At 53.8% G+C, this 17,952-nt stretch overlaps 1 protein-coding gene across 35 annotated transcripts in view; it reads right to left on the bottom strand.

Annotated features, from left to right (window-relative positions):
• The window catches only part of NFASC (neurofascin), a 73,466-nt gene extending 57,508 nt beyond the window's left edge, over positions 1-15,958 (bottom strand). For 6 of the 35 annotated variants that reach the window (XM_032133143.1, XM_032133150.1, XM_032133151.1 and 3 more), the window contains exon 1: positions 15,359-15,800. In XM_032133143.1, the coding sequence (XP_031989034.1) occupies positions 15,359-15,659 (301 nt within the window). In that variant the 5' untranslated portion in view covers positions 15,660-15,800. Of the gene's footprint in view, positions 1-15,358; positions 15,803-15,845 lie in introns of those variants that run through there. The other 29 variants (XM_032133157.1, XM_032133160.1, XM_032133163.1 and 26 more) reach the window with 14 other exon arrangements.
• Positions 15,959-17,952: the final 1,994 nt, after the last annotated feature.

Here is a 17,952-nt window from a genome sequence, read left to right as displayed (position 1 = left end):
CAATTAAAGCTGATGGAGGAGCACCGAGCAACTTTGCTGCCAGGAGAAAATCCTGTTGGGTTGGGATAACGGGAATCAGGGATTTTAAAAGCACCCATGGATGTGATTCCCACTGTTTGGAGCCAGGCTGGGAGAGCTGGGAATGTTCAGCTGGAGAAGGGAAGGATCCAGGGAGAGCTCAGAGCCTAAGGGGGTTCCAGGAGAGCTGGAGAGGGATTTGGGATAAGGGATGGAGGGACAGGACACAGGAAATGGCTTCGCCCTGGAAAAGTGGAGATTTAGATGGGATATTGGGAAGGAATTTCTCCCTGGGAGGGCGGGGAGGGGCTGGGATGGAATCCCTGGAGAATCCATGGCTGCCCCATCCCTGGAAGCATCCAAGGCTGGGTTGGAGCAGCCTGGGATAGTGGAAGGTGTGGGAGGTGGAATGGGATGGGCTTTAAGCTCCCTTCATCCCAAACCATCCCGGAATTCCACGGAATGTTACATCCCTACAACACCCGTAAGAAACCATCCCAAGTAAATGTTGGGACTTATGGCCCGAAAATCCATGGAAAGAAGGAAGGGAACGATCACAAAGGCAGGACAGGATCATCCGGCATTCCAAATGGAATTCCAAATTCCAAAGGGGTGGACCTGCCTTTTTCCTGGGAGCAGGGGGAGCATTCCCAACTTTCCTCCGCCCGGAGGAGAGAGCAGCACTTTGTTCCCATTCCCATTTCCGACCTCAGCTCCAGCCTTCACAATTGTTCTGGGAAACATTTCCCAGAAACCCCGGCAAATCCATCGGCATTCCATCCTCTCCTCCTTAAAAAACAACCATTCCCAGCAATGAACACTTCCCTGCGGATCCAGGAAACAGGGAAAGCCAGGGGTTTATGGGAAACGCATCCCGGGGTGAAATATTGAGGCTCCAGCCTCTATCCCTGCTGTAATCCCAAAGGATATCCCGGACCTCCTGGAAAAAAGGACATCTTTCCAAGCAACAGAGGTTCCACCACCATTCCCAACCCTCTGGAAAAACTCCATTTTTTTGGGATAATTGCCTGTCTCTTCCTGCCGCTGCATTCCCAGCATTTCCTTAAGGAAAACCTCTTTAAGGAACACATTCAGGGCTGTTTCTCCCAGCCCCTGATTCCTTGTCCCGCTCCTCCATGGAATTTTTGCCACGTTCCACGTTTTCCTTTCATTCCCCGGATCTCTCCCGCCTGGCACGTGGGTGAGGCTCAATCCCAAGCATTTTTAAAGGAACGGAACAAACAAAAAAAGCATTGAGGGAGAGCTCCGGGATTTCACCGGGAATGGGGATGGCTTCCCAAAATCACCCACCAGGATCCCTCCTGTGGGAAGTGGGAATGAATCCATGAATCCCCTGAACTCTGGAGCGGGCAGGGAGGAGATTTGGGATTTAGAGTTCAATCTCCCGGATTGGGAGCAGCTGTCCCTGGGATCCTATCCCAGAAATAGCTGGGAATAGCAGGAATGGGATCATTGCTGGAAGAGCTGAGGCTGCGTTTTCAGGGTGGGAGGGGTTCTAATTCCAGGATTAAATCATTCCCACTTGGAGCGGGGCGGGAGAGCGGGAGCAGCTCCAGGGCTCCTCATCCGTCACAGCCCCACTAAAATGGGAATGGATTTATCCTCCTGTCCTTCCGGGAACGGGAGGAAATGCTGGAATTCCATTAAGGACAGGAACTCCATGGAAGTGTCATTCCAAGGTCAAGTGGGAGAAGCGGCAGGAATGGGAAATAAATGGGATCGCTCGGCTCCAGCAGAAAATACAATTTAACCTTCCCGATCCAGGAAAAAAAAGGAAAAGGAAAGCACAGAATTTTCCCTGGAAAGTCCCAACGTGGCTGGAAGCAGCCGGAGAATCCCAATATCCCTGTGGCAGCTGGGAATTGTCCCCGCGGCGCTGATCCTGCGGGATGTGTGGGACACCAGGACATCCAATCCCGCTAATCAGCTTCCCACCCTCCCACTGCTTCCCAGGGATTTTCCTTCCCCCAGCAGAAAACAAATCCCAATTTTTTGGAATTATCTGGTTGAAAACAAAGGGAGTACAGAGGATTCCTGCACCTCGGGAATGGCTGGCTTTTTAGGGAATGAGTTATGTTGAAAACTCCTTGTTTTTCCTTGGAATTTCAAAGAGAAAAGCATTCACGGCCCTCCTGATATTGGAATTTTGATTGGAAAAAACACACCGTGGCTTAATTAGGATGAGATTCATTTGGGAGGAACAAGGAAAGGAAGTGGCGTGAAAAATAGGGATTGAAAAGGGAAAAATCCAGGTGGGAATGGGAAAAGTTTGGTGCCACCCCTCCCTGTGTCCCCTCATGTGACACTGCAGGACACTGGGGCTGCTCCAGCACCACTTTTCCAGGAGTCCCAACAGAAAATCCCAAAAAACTGTGGGGCGGTGACTCAGGGACACTCCGGGCACCTTTTCCCATTCCCAATGGAGCAGCGAATCCCATCCCAGCAAATCCCATCCCAGCAAATCCCATCCCAACCCCGCCGGCAGCTCAGGACAGCTGGAGGTGACACTGGGCCGTTGTGTCACCTCCTCTCCGGGGCCACCCATCCCACGCTGTTCCCAGAAAACCCACGGAGCCGGTGGCAATGGGGACGCGGGCAGTGCCTGTCCCCAGAGTGTCCCTGGGCCACCCCTCCTGGTGGCATCTGGCCCTGGGATCAGCCAAGGGTTAATCAGGTGGAAAAACAGCCCTGGGATGGATCCTGAGCCTCTGGAAAAGCTTCCCGGCTCCCACCTCCGCTCCTGCTGCCGGGAACAACCCAGGGAGGAGATCCCGGAGCTGGGCCTGGAGCAGCCGGAGCCTCTCCAAGGATGGGAACGTTTGGAGAGTCACAGATCTGCACCAAACATCTCCTTTCACCGGATATTCCGCAGTCATGGAATGGGCCTTGGGATGGCTTTCCATAAAGAGCCGACCAAGTCACGGAATTCCAGGTTTTAGGCAGTTTTCCAAAGGAAAACCCCTCCCTGCTCATTCTTGGCTCATCCCAAATCCAGCTGGGAATGGCTTTGCTGGAGACATCAATTCCTCCAAGTGTAATGAAAGCTGGGAGACTTTGATCCATGGAATTTATCCGTTATCCAGTTAAAATCAAACCAATCCCACAGTGTCCCCACCACGCATCCAATATCCTAAAGGAGAATTCCAGAAGATTCAGATTGGGGGGTCCTCAAATCCCATCCAGCTCCACCCCTGCCATGGGCAGGGACATTTTCCACCATCCCAGGCTGCTCCAAGCCTCGTCCAACCTGACCTTGGACATTTCCAGGGAAGTTTATTCCCAAAAAACCCAGCTGGTGACCCAAAGTTGATGCTCCACGTGTGTTCCATCATTCCTGGCAGGGTTTGGTAATCCCATTCCTGCTTCCTTCCCCAGGAATTGTGACAGCCCTCGAGGACAGATGGAGCTTTTCCACAGGAATGGGGTGAAATCCCAAATTTATTCATTCCCCGGAGCTGGGAATGAGGAGGGCAACACCATTCCCTGCTATTTCCCACCATTCCCTGTTTTTTCTCGCCATTCCCTGTTTTTTCTCACCCATCCCTGGCATTTCTCCCAACTTTTCCCATCACTCTCCACAGAATCGTCACCCTTTGTCACTCCATCATCAAATCCCGGTGTCACCACCTCTCCATCTGCCTCCGGAGCTGCCTCCAAAACGGGAATAAATTAATTGGGAGAAGCTTTTGGCTCTGGGATAATGAAGTTGGCACAAACCCAGCTCAGGAGGCAGCCCAGGGATGCCGTGGTTAAACAAAAATTCCATAAAAATAAAAGGGATTTGGGGGAATTAAAAGGCCAGGTTGGAATTCAGGGTTTCCTTGGAAAAGGTCAAAGGATGGGGGGATGGATTGAGCCAGGGATGAATGAAACGAGGATTTTTATTCCCTGAGCTGCTGAAGCTTCCCAAAATCCCTGGAAAAGGTGAAATCCGTGTCCTACAAATCCTTGGAAACACAAATCTCCCCTTGCTGACAGCACTGGAAGCGGGAGGGAAAATCCACAGGAAAATTGTGGAGTTTAAAGCCATGGAAAAAAACCAAAGGAAAGGGAAATTTCAATATTTAATAACTCCCAACTCATCTCCAATCCGCCAAAGATTCCTGCTGGGAATATTCAATGGAAAAAGCGTGAAAATCTATTAAAACCCCGGAGCTGAGGGAAACAAGGAGCAGGAATCGGGAATGAGACCTGGATCAGCAAATTCCTTGAATTCTGCAGGTCAGAATTGGAGCTGGAATCCAACTTTAGTCAAATACTGAGGTTTTCCATGAAAAATTCAGGGAGAGGAGGAAGGATCCCACGTCTGGCACAACCTGTCCACCTCGGGCACGACCTGTCCAAAAAAACCATTCCAAGTTTTTCCCTGGCTTTCCCAGGATAATGCGGGAATGCAGAGCATGTCCCGCCCTGGCTGAGGTGATGTGGAAAATTGGGAATCTCCCTCCCATGGCTTAGGGAAGGATTTCTCTCCTTTTTTCCAAGCTCAAGCCGGAACGAGCACTCTGAGCATTTTTTTGGTGGAAAAACCAGAATTTCCCTGCGGGAGGGATGAATCCCACAGGATCCAGGCACAAAACCCCTTTAGGATGTCAGGGAATCCCGCAAAAAGCTCAGAGCTGGATGATCCGGAGCATTCCTGCAGGATGCCAGACCCCTATTTGGGATTTTCCGGCTTTCCCAATCCTTTCCCTGCTGCTCTCCCGCATCCCTCGGGATCGCATCCCTCACTGGTGGCCATGGCAACACCAATCCATGCAGGAAAGGGGAGGAATCTGCTCCCCAGCTGGAAAATTATTCCTGAGGAATGAGGGAGAGCTCGGAGCCGACCCTCTGGAAGCTGCTCCTGCCCGGAGCAGGTGGGAAAAGGCCCTTCCTGGCTGTTCCCATCGGGAAAATTCTCCTGATTTATTATTAAATAGGGAAAAAATCCCTTTTGTTGTTGTTGTTGGGTTCAATTAGGAGGAAAATCTTCCTGAAGGGATCCTTGGTGATCCCAGCCCTGCTCCCAGCCCCTTTCCCGCTTTTCCAGAGCCTCTGGAGTCCGAGCATCTGAGCGGGAGGAGAGTTTGGGAAAGCGGAGCAGGCAAAGCCTGGCTTTAAATAGTCACGGAATTGCCCCGTTCCTGGGAGGAGGACGGCGCTAATTCCCAGCTCCCGAGGGAATTCTGCTCCATCAGCTCCAGCTCCGAATTCCAGAGGCTGCGGGGAGCTCCAAACCTCCTGCCTGTGCTTCCCACTGCTCCATTCCTGGCTGCTCTAGAATGACCCCATCCCACACCAGTGTGGATCCAACAATTCCCATCAGCTCCAGCTCTGAATTCCCGGAGGATTTTCCACATCCCTGGAATGACTCCCTGAGCCCCCCACATCCCAAAAAATCCCCATTTCCCTCTCTCCATCCTCCCCACAGACCCAGCGCCGGCTCATCCCAACCCCTCCATCCCGGAGAAGGGCCGAGCCTCCACAACCCTGATCAATAATTCCAACTTTCTCCCTTTTCCGGCCTTTTCCCGCGGGAACAATGGAGCTGTGGCACCGGACACTGCCCACTCTGTGCCCTCCCCGTGCCCGAGTGCCAGCCCGGGCCTGTCCCCGTGTCCCCGCTGCCAGCAGGGAGGGGGTGACGGCGTTTTGTTCCCAGATGCAGCTTCCTTTTGTTCCCCATCCTGCGGGAAGCAGAGCAGAGACATCCCCGGCACTGAGAATTCCCAGTCAGGAATTTCTGAGTATCCCACCCATATTCCAGCTTGGAATTGTTGGTTTTCCCCCTCTCTCCCAGCTCGGTTTTACAGCAGGAAAAGCGCAGAGGAATAACGGGGGATCACAGGGAATCTTTGTTGGGATAATTGCTGGAAGGCGCTGACTGGAACAGAGGCGGCCGGGATTTCCCTGGAGGGCGGTGCAGGAACTTCGGGAGAGACTTCCCAGGGAATAAAAGCGGGAATTTCTCGGCAAAGGGCAGTGGGAGATTAGGACTAATCAGGCGGGCCCAGGAGCGATAAACCCGATTTGAAAACAAAGCTCCGCTTTGTAGCTTTAAATGAGGAATGGCCCGAACCCATCCGTGGTTTCATTAGCATCTCATTAATATGCAATTCCCATTTTCCCGATTAAACGTTGGGAGTAGGGAAGGCTGGGAGGAGGAGGAGGTGCCCCAGTGCCGGGTCCGAGCCCTGGGGACCCCTTTTGGTGCAAGAATTCCCATTTTCCTGCTTTCCAAGGTGCCCTCCAAGAATTCACCTTTTTCCTGGCTTGGATTTATCCAAATTCTGATATTTGGGAGCGAACACAGCAGCATTCCCTGTTTTCCAGCTCCCGTATCCCAATATGGAATTAACGCCGCGCCAAGGGGAATGTTCCTATCTCCACCACCAAAATTCCCACTTTTGTGGGAACTTGGAGCTTCCAGGAGCCACTCCCGAGGTTTTGGCACTTCCCGGAATCCCATCCCAGTTCCCTCCAATTCCAGCACCCCCTCAAATCCTCCTTCCCCCACCACAAACCCCGCTCAGTTCCACTTTGCTCCTGATTAACCCTCGGGAACTGCCGGGATAATTCCAGCCCAGCTGATCCCGGATTTTCTGGGATTGGGTGATGCCCAGCGGGCACGGCAGAGAGATTTCCAACCGCTGGAAAATTGGAATGGGGCTGGGAGGGAGAAGGATGCGACAGTGAGAGGAGAAAAGCTCGGGATTTGAAACCATCAAAGCCCATCCCTGCTGATGGATTCATTCCTTCTCCCGGTTTTCCCCGGATCCGCTGGAATTAAAACGCGCTCCAGCCTCTTGGAGAGGGAACATTAAAGAGAGACAAGATCTGAGCGAGGCCGAGCGGGTTTTAATTTACTCAGGATGCCTAAAGCAGTTCCTGGGATGTTCCATCAGGATATCAAAGGAAAAATGGGATGTTGGAGTGGATCTGCTCCTGCCCTGGCGCCATTCCATGATTTCCAAGGGAGAGGAGGAGGAGGAGGAGGGAACAGCAGCATTCCCAAGGGTGGCCACGAAGGCACCTCCCAGACCCCCGCAGGTCACTTTGTCCCAGTGCTGGACTGGTTCTTTACAGGGATTTTGGGATTTCCCAGTGCCCAGAGCCAGGAAGTCCTGCCTGGAGAGGCCTCAGCTTCCCGATTTCCCCAGGAGCAGAGTGGGATTGGCTCTGGCTTGCAGGGCTGGAGCCGCGGTGGCCCTGGGGCATCTCCTGGTGGTGTCCACAGGACCTTCCCTGAGCCTGGAGGGTGGAGATGATCCCAGGAATTTCTCCTGGAGGAAATAAAGGGAAGAATGAGGGGGAACAAAGGGGAAAAGTGAGGGGGAATAAAGGGAAGAATCAAGGGAAATAAAAGGAAAAATGAGTGGGAATAAAGGGAAGAACAAGGGGGAACAAAGGGGAAAAGTGGGGGGGAATAAAGGGAGGAATCAAGGGGAATAAAGGGAAGAAGGAGAGGGAATAATGGAAAGAGTGAGGGGGAATAAGATTCCTTTAATCTTCCTGATGAACACTCGAGGCTGAGTGTTGGAGTTAATTGGAAATCCCAATTAACACTTCGGTGCACCCTGAACTTCCTGCTCCTCTGCTTCCAGCCTTCCCAGCTGTTCCCGCATTCCCATTTCATCTTTCCCTGCTTAAAAACCACATCCCACACCCCTTCCCCAGCTCCCAGTGGGGCCAGGCAGGACCCTTTGGATCCTTTTCCCCCAAAAAGGCCCCGAGATGAGGTTTCAGGATGAGATTCCAAGGATGTGGCTGGAGCAGCCGGATGATTCCCACACCGCTGGATCAGAGGGCTCAGCTCCATCCCAGGACCCCATTCCCCCTGTTCCCTCTCCTCCAACAGAGCACAGGGCTAAAATTATCCCTGAGCAGCCCAAATCCCAAATCCCAGGTTTTTTATGGCCTCTGGAGCCCAATCCCGAGCACAGCTCTGGCTGTGGCACAGATCGGGAGCAGAAATAGCAGGAGGGTGGCACAGATCACTCCGAGGTGGCAAAATTTGGGGTTGGCACATCCCGGACTGGCACATCCCGGACTGGCACATCCACCTGCACAGGGCCAGGGCCGGGGGATCTCCTGGGAACGGCCCCTCCAGAGCCTCTCCCAGCTCAGATTTAGTGGGAAGGGGATCCCAAAGTCTCCCAAAACCCCTCTGTGGCTTCTCCCAGCTCAGATTTAGTGGGAAAAGAATCCCAAAATCTCCCCAAGTCCCTCCACAGCCTCTCCCGGCTCAGGTTTGCGGGGAGGTGGATCCCAAAGCCTCCCACAGCCCCAAGCTGCCCATCCCATTCCAGAGATAATTGTGCCATCTGCCCCCCCGCATCCCAGCAGCTGTTCGGGATCAATCCCAGCCATTCCAACCCCCTTTCCACCGGACAATGGGCAGGAACTGCTTTTCCCTTGGGAAAGAGGGTTTATTTTGCTTCCTGGGGTGTTTCATCCCTGGAATATCCATGTGCATCCCGGTTTTTCACCTTGCTTTGGTTTGGAAGAGGAATTCTGAGAACCATCCTGGATGGGAATTCCTGAGAAGTGTCCATTCCCACCTCCATCCCAAATCTGGGATTCGGGTCAAAATCCTGCCAGGAACATTTCGAAAACCGCAAATTCCCCCCAGCTCAGCCGTGCTCCTCCCAGGAATCATTCCCACCTCCATCCCAAGCCCAGGCCTGACCACAAAGGCTGGAAAAGGGAGACAAAGGAGCTGGAATCGCTGGAATCAAACCTTCGGGAGCAGCCTGCTGTCCTGGGCCGGGGCCAGCTCAGCCTCGCAGCTGTCACCGGGGTCAGCGCATTCAGACGAGGTCAACCAAAAATCCCCAGGCCTGATCCCAGCTGCTGGAATGGCCGGGAATAAATCCCTGTGGGGCACTGGCAGCTGGATCCCGGAGCTGTCGGTAGGGAATGACAGCCTGGGATGTGCAAAATCAGAGTTTGAAGGACTTTTGGGAAAATCTGTCCTTAAAAATGTGCAGTTCTAGTGTTGGATGTAAAAAAATATGTGGATGGATTCACCCGAATTCCAGCTTTTCTGGGAATAAAGGGAGGAGCGCAAAGTTTCGACAGGAAGTTTGGGTTTAGGATATTTGATATTAGAATTCCAATTTTCCGGATTTAGGGGAAGAAGGAAATGGGATTATCAATTCATTGAGTGGATTTGAGGGGGAATCACGGAATCATGGAATGGTTTGGGTTGGGAAGGAGATTAAAGATCCCCCAGTGCCCCCATAGGGGCACCTTCCCCTATCCCAGGTGGCTCCAAGCCCCATCCAACCTGGCCTGGGACACTTCCAGGGAAGGGGCAGCCATGGATTCTCTGGGAATTCCATCCCAACCCCTCCCCACACTCACAGGGAAGAATTCTTCTCAATATCTCGCCCAAATCTCCCCTTTTTCAGCCTGAACCCATCCCCTTGTCCTGCCATCCCAATTTCTGCTGCAGATTCCCTTTTCCTTCTTTGTAACCCCTTCAGATCCCAAGGTCTCCACACAAATCAAATCCCAAGGTCTCCACACAGATCAGATCCCAATATCCCCACACGGATCAGATCCCAATATCCCCACACGGATCAGATCCCAATATCCCCACACGGATCAGATCCCGATATCCCCACACGGATCAGATCCCGATATCCCCACACAAATCAGATCCCGATATCCCCACACTGATCAGATCCTGATATCCCCACATGGATCAGATCCCAATATCCCCACATGGATCAGATCCCGATATCCCCACACGGATCAGATCCCGATATCCCCACACAAATCAGATCCCGATATCCCCACACGGATCAGATCCCGATATCCCCACATGGATCAGATCCCGATATCCCCACATGGATCAGATCCCAATATCCCCACATGGATCAGATCCTGATATCCCCACACTGATCAGATCCCGATATCCCCACATGGATCAGATCCCGATATCCCCACACAAATCCGATCCTGATATCCCCACACAAACCAAACCAAATCCTGAGGTCTCAGATCAGATCCCAATATCCCCACACAGATCAGATCCCAATATCCCCACACAAATCAGATCCCAATATCCCCACACAGATCAGATCCCGATATCCCCCCACAACATTCCCTTCTCCAGGCTGAACATTCCCAACATCCCCAGCCTGTCAGAAGTGTCACCAGAGGAGGTCCCTGAGTGTCCGGGCACGTGCGGGTGGCACAAAGCCCCGTCCTGTCCCTCCCCTCCTCCCGCTCCCAGCTGGGATCGCCTCAACCCCATCCCAAGGAGATCCCAACAAGGAGCTTTTGTGGCCGGGTCTGCCGGGAATGCCGAAGCCAGATTTCAGGAATGTGACAGCACCGAGGTGACAGCAGGGACGGGAGCTTCTCCGGGGCCCCGCACTCCATCGGCGCCCGGCTGGGCTCACAGAGGGGCCTTTATCCCGCACGGAGCAGGATCAGGAGCGATCCCAACCCTCACAAACGGGGCTGTGTCCTTAAACCCGGAGTGGCTGGCAGTGCCACCATCCTGGATAGCCGAGGGAAGGGAATGAAGGGGCTTCAGGAAGAGGGGAGAAATATGGAAAAGATGGAGCAGAAGTCATCCAACAGCGTGGAAAGTAGGGGAAATGAGGTTGGAAAGGAATTCCCTCCGGGGCAGGAAGAAATCCAGACCCCCTGACAAGAATTGTAAGGGAATCCAACCCCTGGATGGATCCTGCTGGGTTTAAAATCCAAGGGGATGTTTTGGGAAGGGCAAACGAAATCCAAGGGAAGAGCCTGTGGGACACGAGAGGGGCTGGCCCCGAGTGCCGGTGATGAGGAGCAGGGATGTCGGCACGGGAAGCTCCTCGGCAACCACAGAAAACTTCCAGGAGTGGGAAGTCAGAGCTGATCTTCACCCAGAAGAAAAAGGGAATGGTGGATTCTTTCCCTGCCTCCAGGCTTGGAGAATATCCAATAAAAACTGCTGGGAATATCCAATAAAAAATACTGGGAATATCCAATAAAGGCTGCTCCTACAGGGATGGGCAGAGGAGCCTTGTCCAGAGGAAAAATCCCCGAAGCCGCATGAAGAGGGAGCAGATTTTGTTCCCTGCTCCCGAAAACCCTGGAGGCAGCTGGATCCCCAAACAATTCCAGCTGGAATTACCTCAGGAGGTCACCACCATGGGGAGCGGGATCCGCCCTAAGCTCAGCTCAGCTGAGCCGCGTTTTACCCTAGTGGGGTTTAAAATCCCATCCCAAATTGTGGAGACCACCCAGCATCCAAGCTCCAGCTTAAAAACCTCTCTGGAGATGGAAAAGGGGCAATTCCCACATTCCCTGCATCCTGCTGTTCCAATGTATCCCAGTTTTCCCTGTTTATCCCGGATTCGAGGGGGAATAGGAAGGTGGGAACTCAGGGAATAATGCGGAGTTCCCAAATCCCCAGGAGGGCCTTCAGCACCCTGGAGAGCGGCCGGATCCAAGAGGATCCTTTTCCCACGCACGGACATTCCCGTGCTCGGCATTCCCAGGTTTTCCAGAGAATTTGTGGCTGCCCCACATCCCTGGAAGTGTCCCAGGCCAGCTTGGAGCAACCTGGGATAGCGGAAGGTGTCCCTGCCCGTGGAATGGGATGAGTTTTAATTTTCCAACCCAAATTATTCCATGATCCTGCAGTTCTTTTAACTTGGGGATCCTTGGGATAACCAGGAAAAGGGAACAATTCAGAGGGAAAAAGGGAATTTCGGTGCATTTTCCATGGATCCAAGGAGAACCTTCCCACTCTCCCAGCTCCTGCTGGAACTGCCAGCCCGGCCTATCCGCGCCAGGAGATTTCAGGAGGAATTCGGGATGCAGGCTGACAGAGCCGCGGGATCAGATTCCGCCTGGCCCTGGGAAAATGAGCAAAGTTCCGCTGCCAAGGAGGCGGAAAGCGGCGGAAAACCTGCCAGGAATTCCAATGAACCTCCGGCTTCACCTTGCGCCAACCCCAGGGGTTGTGCTCCCGTTTTCCCACTCCCTGGGAGGATCCAGGTTTGCTTCCAAAGGTGGGAAAGGCACATCCAAGAATCCAGGACAGGGATTTATCTGCTCTTCCCGAGCCTGGATTGTGCAAAGCTCCCTCTTCCCTTTGGATGCTCCTCTGGAAAACTGGGAATGCACCAGCCCCCTGCTTAGGTTCAGACAGACGAATGCAGGAAAGAATTCCCAAATTCTCCTTTTGAGGGAAAATCTCCATGATTCCCTCTCCCCTGTGTCCTTGGGATGCTCCCTCCCAGCAGCATCCCTGAGGATAACAGGGCTGGATCCCAAAAGAATGGGATGAGACCCAAAGGAACCTGAGGAGGAGCATCCTCGGAAATTCCTGCCCACCCCAACTCATCCCTGCTTGTTCCGTGGATAATCCTGCTCCTCCGATCTCATTAAGTGGGAATGGTGATCCCGATAAGCCGAGGGATAAATCCTCCTCTTTTTTAATCCGTAATAACCCAGCCCGGTTTCTTTCAGCTCGGGATTAAAGGAAAAAGGAAAAGGGAGGGTGGAGGGAAGGATTATGGAACATTTAAACTTCCAGCAAGTTCATTCTGAGCCGGAATCCCTGGAATTCCACAATAATTATCCTGGATAGCCTGGAAAGGATGGAAGAGCCTTCGGGAAGAGGGAGGGAAAATGGAAAAGATGGAGCAGAAGTCATCCAACAGCATGGAAAAATGAGGAAAATGAGGTTGGAAAGGAATTCCCTCCGGGGCAGGAAGAAATCCAGACCTCCCTGACAAGAATTGTAAGGGAATCCAACCCCTGGATGGATCCTGCCGGGTGTTAGGAATATTTTGGGAAGGGCAAACGAAAGCTGAGGAATAAAAGGAAGTGCCGGAGTTTTTTTCCTTGGGATTTTTTAGGAGTCTCCTCGCAGGTTTTGCTGTTTAAATTCAAATTAAATCGGATTTTCTCTGTGTTACTCAGTGGGTTTAAATCTTCCCAACTCCACTGCTTTTATTCCACCTAAAAAAGTGTGGGAAACAGGGAATTCCACAGCTCCCAGAAACCAAAGAAATGAAGGAATTAGGCCTGAGCTTCTAGGTTTTTCTGCCTGTAAGTGAAGTTCTGATGAGATCTGGGAGGTTGGTGCTGCCCTGACGAATAAATTACAACTCCATGGAAAATCCACTCCCACATGGAAAACAAATCCGGAAATTCCTGCCGAGCACTCCCAGATAAAATCAGAGCCTCAGGAGCGTCCTGGGAATGTGGCTGCTCCATTTTCCCAGATTTCTCAAACAAATCTCGAACTTTTCCTTTGGGGACTCCTCCTTCGCTGATGGATGGAGCCAAAAAATTCCGAAGCTCCAGATGGAACCAACAAATTCCAAAGCTTCGAGTTCCCCTTCCAAGCTCTGCCTGCCCAGATGAGCTCCACTGGTGTTTATCCAGGGAATAATTTCTTGGAACACCCCAGAACTTCCACATTCCTGCTAATTGCCGTGTTTCTGGATAAAACTGGTGTTTATCCAGGGAATATTTCCTTGGAGCATCCCAGAACTTCCCCGTTTTTCCTCAGTGGGGCTGAGCAGGTGACAGGGACACAGGGAGGATCCGATCCTGGCCACGGCCCTGATCCCTTTGGATAATTCCTTGGCCCAAGGTCACCCCGCCGGAGCTGGAGCATTGGGATTAAGAATGGCTCCAGTGGGAAGTGAAACTTCTTTAAATCCATTTATTCCCCCTTCTCCCAAGAAAGGAAGCACCAACAAAGATCCCTTTTCCTCCTGCCCGTGTCCGTCCCCTCCTTCCTGATTGTGGGAATCTCCAAGACTTTCCTGGGATGGCATTCCCAGCTTCCTGTTCCCATTCCCAGGCGGATCCTGGCTCACTGTTCACAGCTGATCCCAACCCCTTCCCTGCTCATCCCTGAGGGTGCAACCCCTCTACACCCAGGAGTATCCCGTGAGTATCCTACTCAGAGTATCCCAACCACCTCCCAGGAGCAAAGATAGGGAAAAATTCCTCATTTTTTCCCCGTTATTATTCAATATTTTTGCCCATTTTTGACCACCCTTTATGGTGCAGATTTTCCAGCAGATTTTGGGGGATTTTATCCCTGAAAACCCCGGAAAAAAACGAGAGGAAAACAAATCCTTATCAATCAATTTGGAAAACTCGGGATATTCCCCATTTAATCATCAGCTGGGAGAAGTGATGATTGGATTGGGCCGGGTTTAAATCAAATCCCTCGGGATGAAGATGGGGATGAGGAAGGGGATGAGGATGAGGAGGGAGCTTTGTTAAGCCCAGAATTAACACAAAGCCAGGCCTAGGTCCCAACTCCTGTAAACAAAGTCGCTTTTCCAACCGAACAACTTCTCCCTGTCAGCCGAGCGGTTTTCCATGCATTATTTATGTTGGATTCACGTTACAACCACACACACACACACAAAAAAAATGGGAAAAGTGGCAAAGGCCCAGCCCGGAGCTGGGAAATGACAAATTTAAAAATAGAAATCGACCAGAAAATGCTAAATTTGAGGAATTCTCTTTTTCAGGAGAGAAAGCAAAGTTTTCTTGGAACAAAATTTCTTGGAACAAAGCAGCCCCTCGGTGTCTGCCAAAGACGGGGGAGGTTTTCCAGGAGCACGGGCGGAAAGAAAGGAGTCAGCATCCCTGGAAAAGTCACAGGATTCCTGCTTTTGTCCTCGGCAGCTGCCAGGAGCACCCCGGAAACACCACAGCGCCACAGGATCCATCTTAAAGCAGCCGGGCCTCTGCTGGGCATGCCAGAATTCCAGCTTTTCCCGCAATTCCCGCATCCCCCCGGCCCTCGGCACTGCCCCTCTGCCGGGATCCAGCCGAGAACACCCCGGGATGACTTTCAGGAGTGCTCCAGAGCCATCCCAAGGACCTGACCTTGAGGAAAGAACCCACAGGCAGCATTCCAAAGGGAAAAGCAGAAACCACCCGAGCAATACGCACCGGCCATTCCCAGTTTTAGCAGGGATGGGATTTTCTGGCCGAAACCTCCGTTTTTCCCACCCAAAACCCCTCTTGGTGCCATTCCCAGAGGCCTCCCCGGGATGGAACGCGCGGCTTCCCTGCTCCCTGTCCTCCAAGGAGCACCTGAGGCCATGGAAAAGGGAGGACCCCGCTCCATCCCCGCTCCATCCCAACAATCCCTCTCTCCCAGGCCCCAGCGCTCCCACCTCCGCCACGGCCTCCTCATCCCATTCCCGAGCTTTTCCCGGCGATGGGAGCAGCGGGAGCTCCCGTGGAGCCGGGACTCCCAATGATTCAGCACTTTCCCCCCTTTCCCGGAGGGAATCGATCCCCGGGAGCGCTGCGGGAGGATGCGGATCCCGCACCCGGCACTCACCGCTCGCCGCCGGGGCCCGGCGCTTCCCGGCGCCGCATCCCAACCCAGGTGCGTTTTCCCGGTGGATTTTTCCGGCCCAGGATGTTCTTCCGGAGGGACAATCCACCCCCCGAAGGCGACAGGGAAGGAGCGAGGAGCTGGGGGAGCAATCGCTGCTCCCCGCGAGCTTTCGGGCCCCCAAAGTTGCGCTGTCACCCCAAGGTCCCCGCCCGGGCTGCGCTCCCCGTGCCCCCGCACCGCCACCGCGGGATTTTGTCACACGCAGGGACACGAAGCCGTGACGTAACAGCCAAAATCCCATCACATGCCCCAGCTCCCCCCTCCCGGGGTCCGGCCAGCAAAACCCGGCCGATTTTGGGGGTCACCGAGCAGCTTTGGGACCCCAAACCCGCGCTGAGGATGCGCGGCCCCCACCCCGTGCTCAGCCCCGAGCATTCCCCGGGAGCTTCTCGCATCCCGGTGCTTCCCGATCCCGGTTTCTCCTTACCCGGTGGGAGCTGGGGTGGCCGCAGCCGGGGCTCGGGGCGGGCTCGGTGCGGGCTCGGTGCGCCGCACTGCGCGCTCCCGGGCGCGGCCGCGCCGCACTGCGCGCTCCCGAGCGGGCGGAGAGAGAGCGCGTCCCGGCAGCAGCAGCGGCAGCAGGAGGAGGAGGAGGAGGAGGAAGAGGCAGGGAAGGGAGGGAGGGAGGAAGGCACGGGCTGGAGGGGAGGGGGATGAGCAGGGGGAGGAGCTCGTTAGCGGCGCCCTTGATGAGCAGCCGCAGACGCGCAGCACGGGGCTGAGCCCTCCCAATCCTACAGGCGCAATCCAGGGACAGAAACGGGAATTTTGGGGAAGGGGAGGATGAGTTTGGGTCACCCCGAGGGTGAGGAGGGTCCCCCGGGGGACTCTGTGTCCCCCCAAGGGCGAGGAGCTGACCCCTCCCAAAGCCCCGCGCACAATCCAGGGACAGAACCGGGAATTTTGGGGAAGGGGAGGACGAGTTTGGGACACCCCGAGGGTGCGGAGGACCCCCGGGGGGCCAAACCATCCTCAAGGATCAGCAACGAAGGACAAAAAAAAACCCCTGGAGTTAAATTCGGGGACATTTTTCCATTTTTTTCGAAGGGTGAGGAGCATCCCGCGGTGCTGCTGGAGAGGAGCGCGAGTGGCACAGCTCGGCTCGGGGTGCGCCATCAGCTGCTGGCACTGCTGGCACTGCTGGCACTGCTGGCACTGCTGGCACTGTCCCCCTGAGTGACCAGCACCGGTGACCACCCGAGCCCGGCCATCTCCGCGGCCGCTCGGGGATCAGAGCTCGCGGTTTAATTAAAGCTCCCCCACTCCCAGGGAGATTTGTGGCCTCCCCTTCCCATGATTTTTATTCAATTCCCGATTTTCTGCTGAGGCTGCAGAGCTGGAATTGATGGATGTGGGTGTCGGGCAGCGCCGGGGTGAGCCTGGGTTTCGTCTCGCTGCTGAATTGGATATAAAAATATGAAATATTTGATTTTATAGATAGAAAAATATGTAAATGAAATAGGTCGAACGATGCCAGAGCAAATCCTGGAATGATTCATGGAATCAGGGAGTGGTTTGGGCTGGAAAGGAGCTTGAACTCGTCCCATCCCATGGGCAGGGATGCAATCCACGATCCCAGGCTGCTCCAACCGGGCCTGGGACACTTCCAGGGATGAGGCAGCCACGGCTTCTCTGGGAATTCCATCCCAGCCCCTCCCCACCCTCACAGGGAAAGATTCTTCCCAGTATCCAACTGGAATTCCCCCTTTTTCACTCTGAACCCGTTCCCCCTTTTCCTGTCACTCCAGGCCCTTTTCCAAAGTCCTTTTCCATCTTTCCTCTTGGTTCCTTCAGCTCCTGGAAGGTCACATTGGATCATCCCAAAGCTCCCTTATCCAGGCTGAACAATCCCAATTTCCCAGCCTTTCCTCACTCCAGAGCTGCTCCATCCCTCGGATCGTCCTGGAGCCTCCTCTGGATTTGCTCCAGCGGGTCCAGGTCCTTCCTGAGCTGGGAATTCCAGGGCTGGAGCAGCTCCACAGGAGGGTCTCACCTGAGGGGGCAGAATCCCCCCCTCCCCTGCTCCATTCATCCCCTGGTTTAGCCCAAAAAATCCATTCCCAGGTGTTGCCATCCCATGGAAACGAGGAAAGAATTCCCGGGTCAGAAATTCCACGTGGATCCCCGGCTTTGCTGCATCGCCAGAGGGAAAAAACATCCTGGGGGGGATGTGGGGAAGGAGCTGGAAATCCCGGTTTCCCTATGGAATAACAGATACCGGGAGCAGCTGCTGGGAAAGGAGGGAGATAAATCGACCAGGAATATTCTGGGATAGAGCAGAATTCCAGCCCTCCATCCCCAGCTGCTGGGAGCTGGGGAAAAAAAGGGGGAAAGCCATGGGGAAAACCGGGAATAAACCAAACCATCCTCAAGGATCAGCAACAAAGGACGAACAAAAATCCCGGAGTTCAATTCGGGGACGTTTTTCCATGGATGTCACCAAAGTCAGGGATCTTCTCCCTGACGCTGCAGCTTTGGGAACATCAGATTTCACCGGGCTTTGCCTTTTCTGCCCGGATCCTGCTGGATTTGGG

The sequence above is a fragment of the Corvus moneduloides genome, chromosome 24 (assembly GCF_009650955.1).
Source record: "Corvus moneduloides isolate bCorMon1 chromosome 24, bCorMon1.pri, whole genome shotgun sequence".
Taxonomy (NCBI): domain Eukaryota; kingdom Metazoa; phylum Chordata; class Aves; order Passeriformes; family Corvidae; genus Corvus; species Corvus moneduloides.
This window is presented reverse-complemented; position numbering and strand designations above follow the sequence as displayed.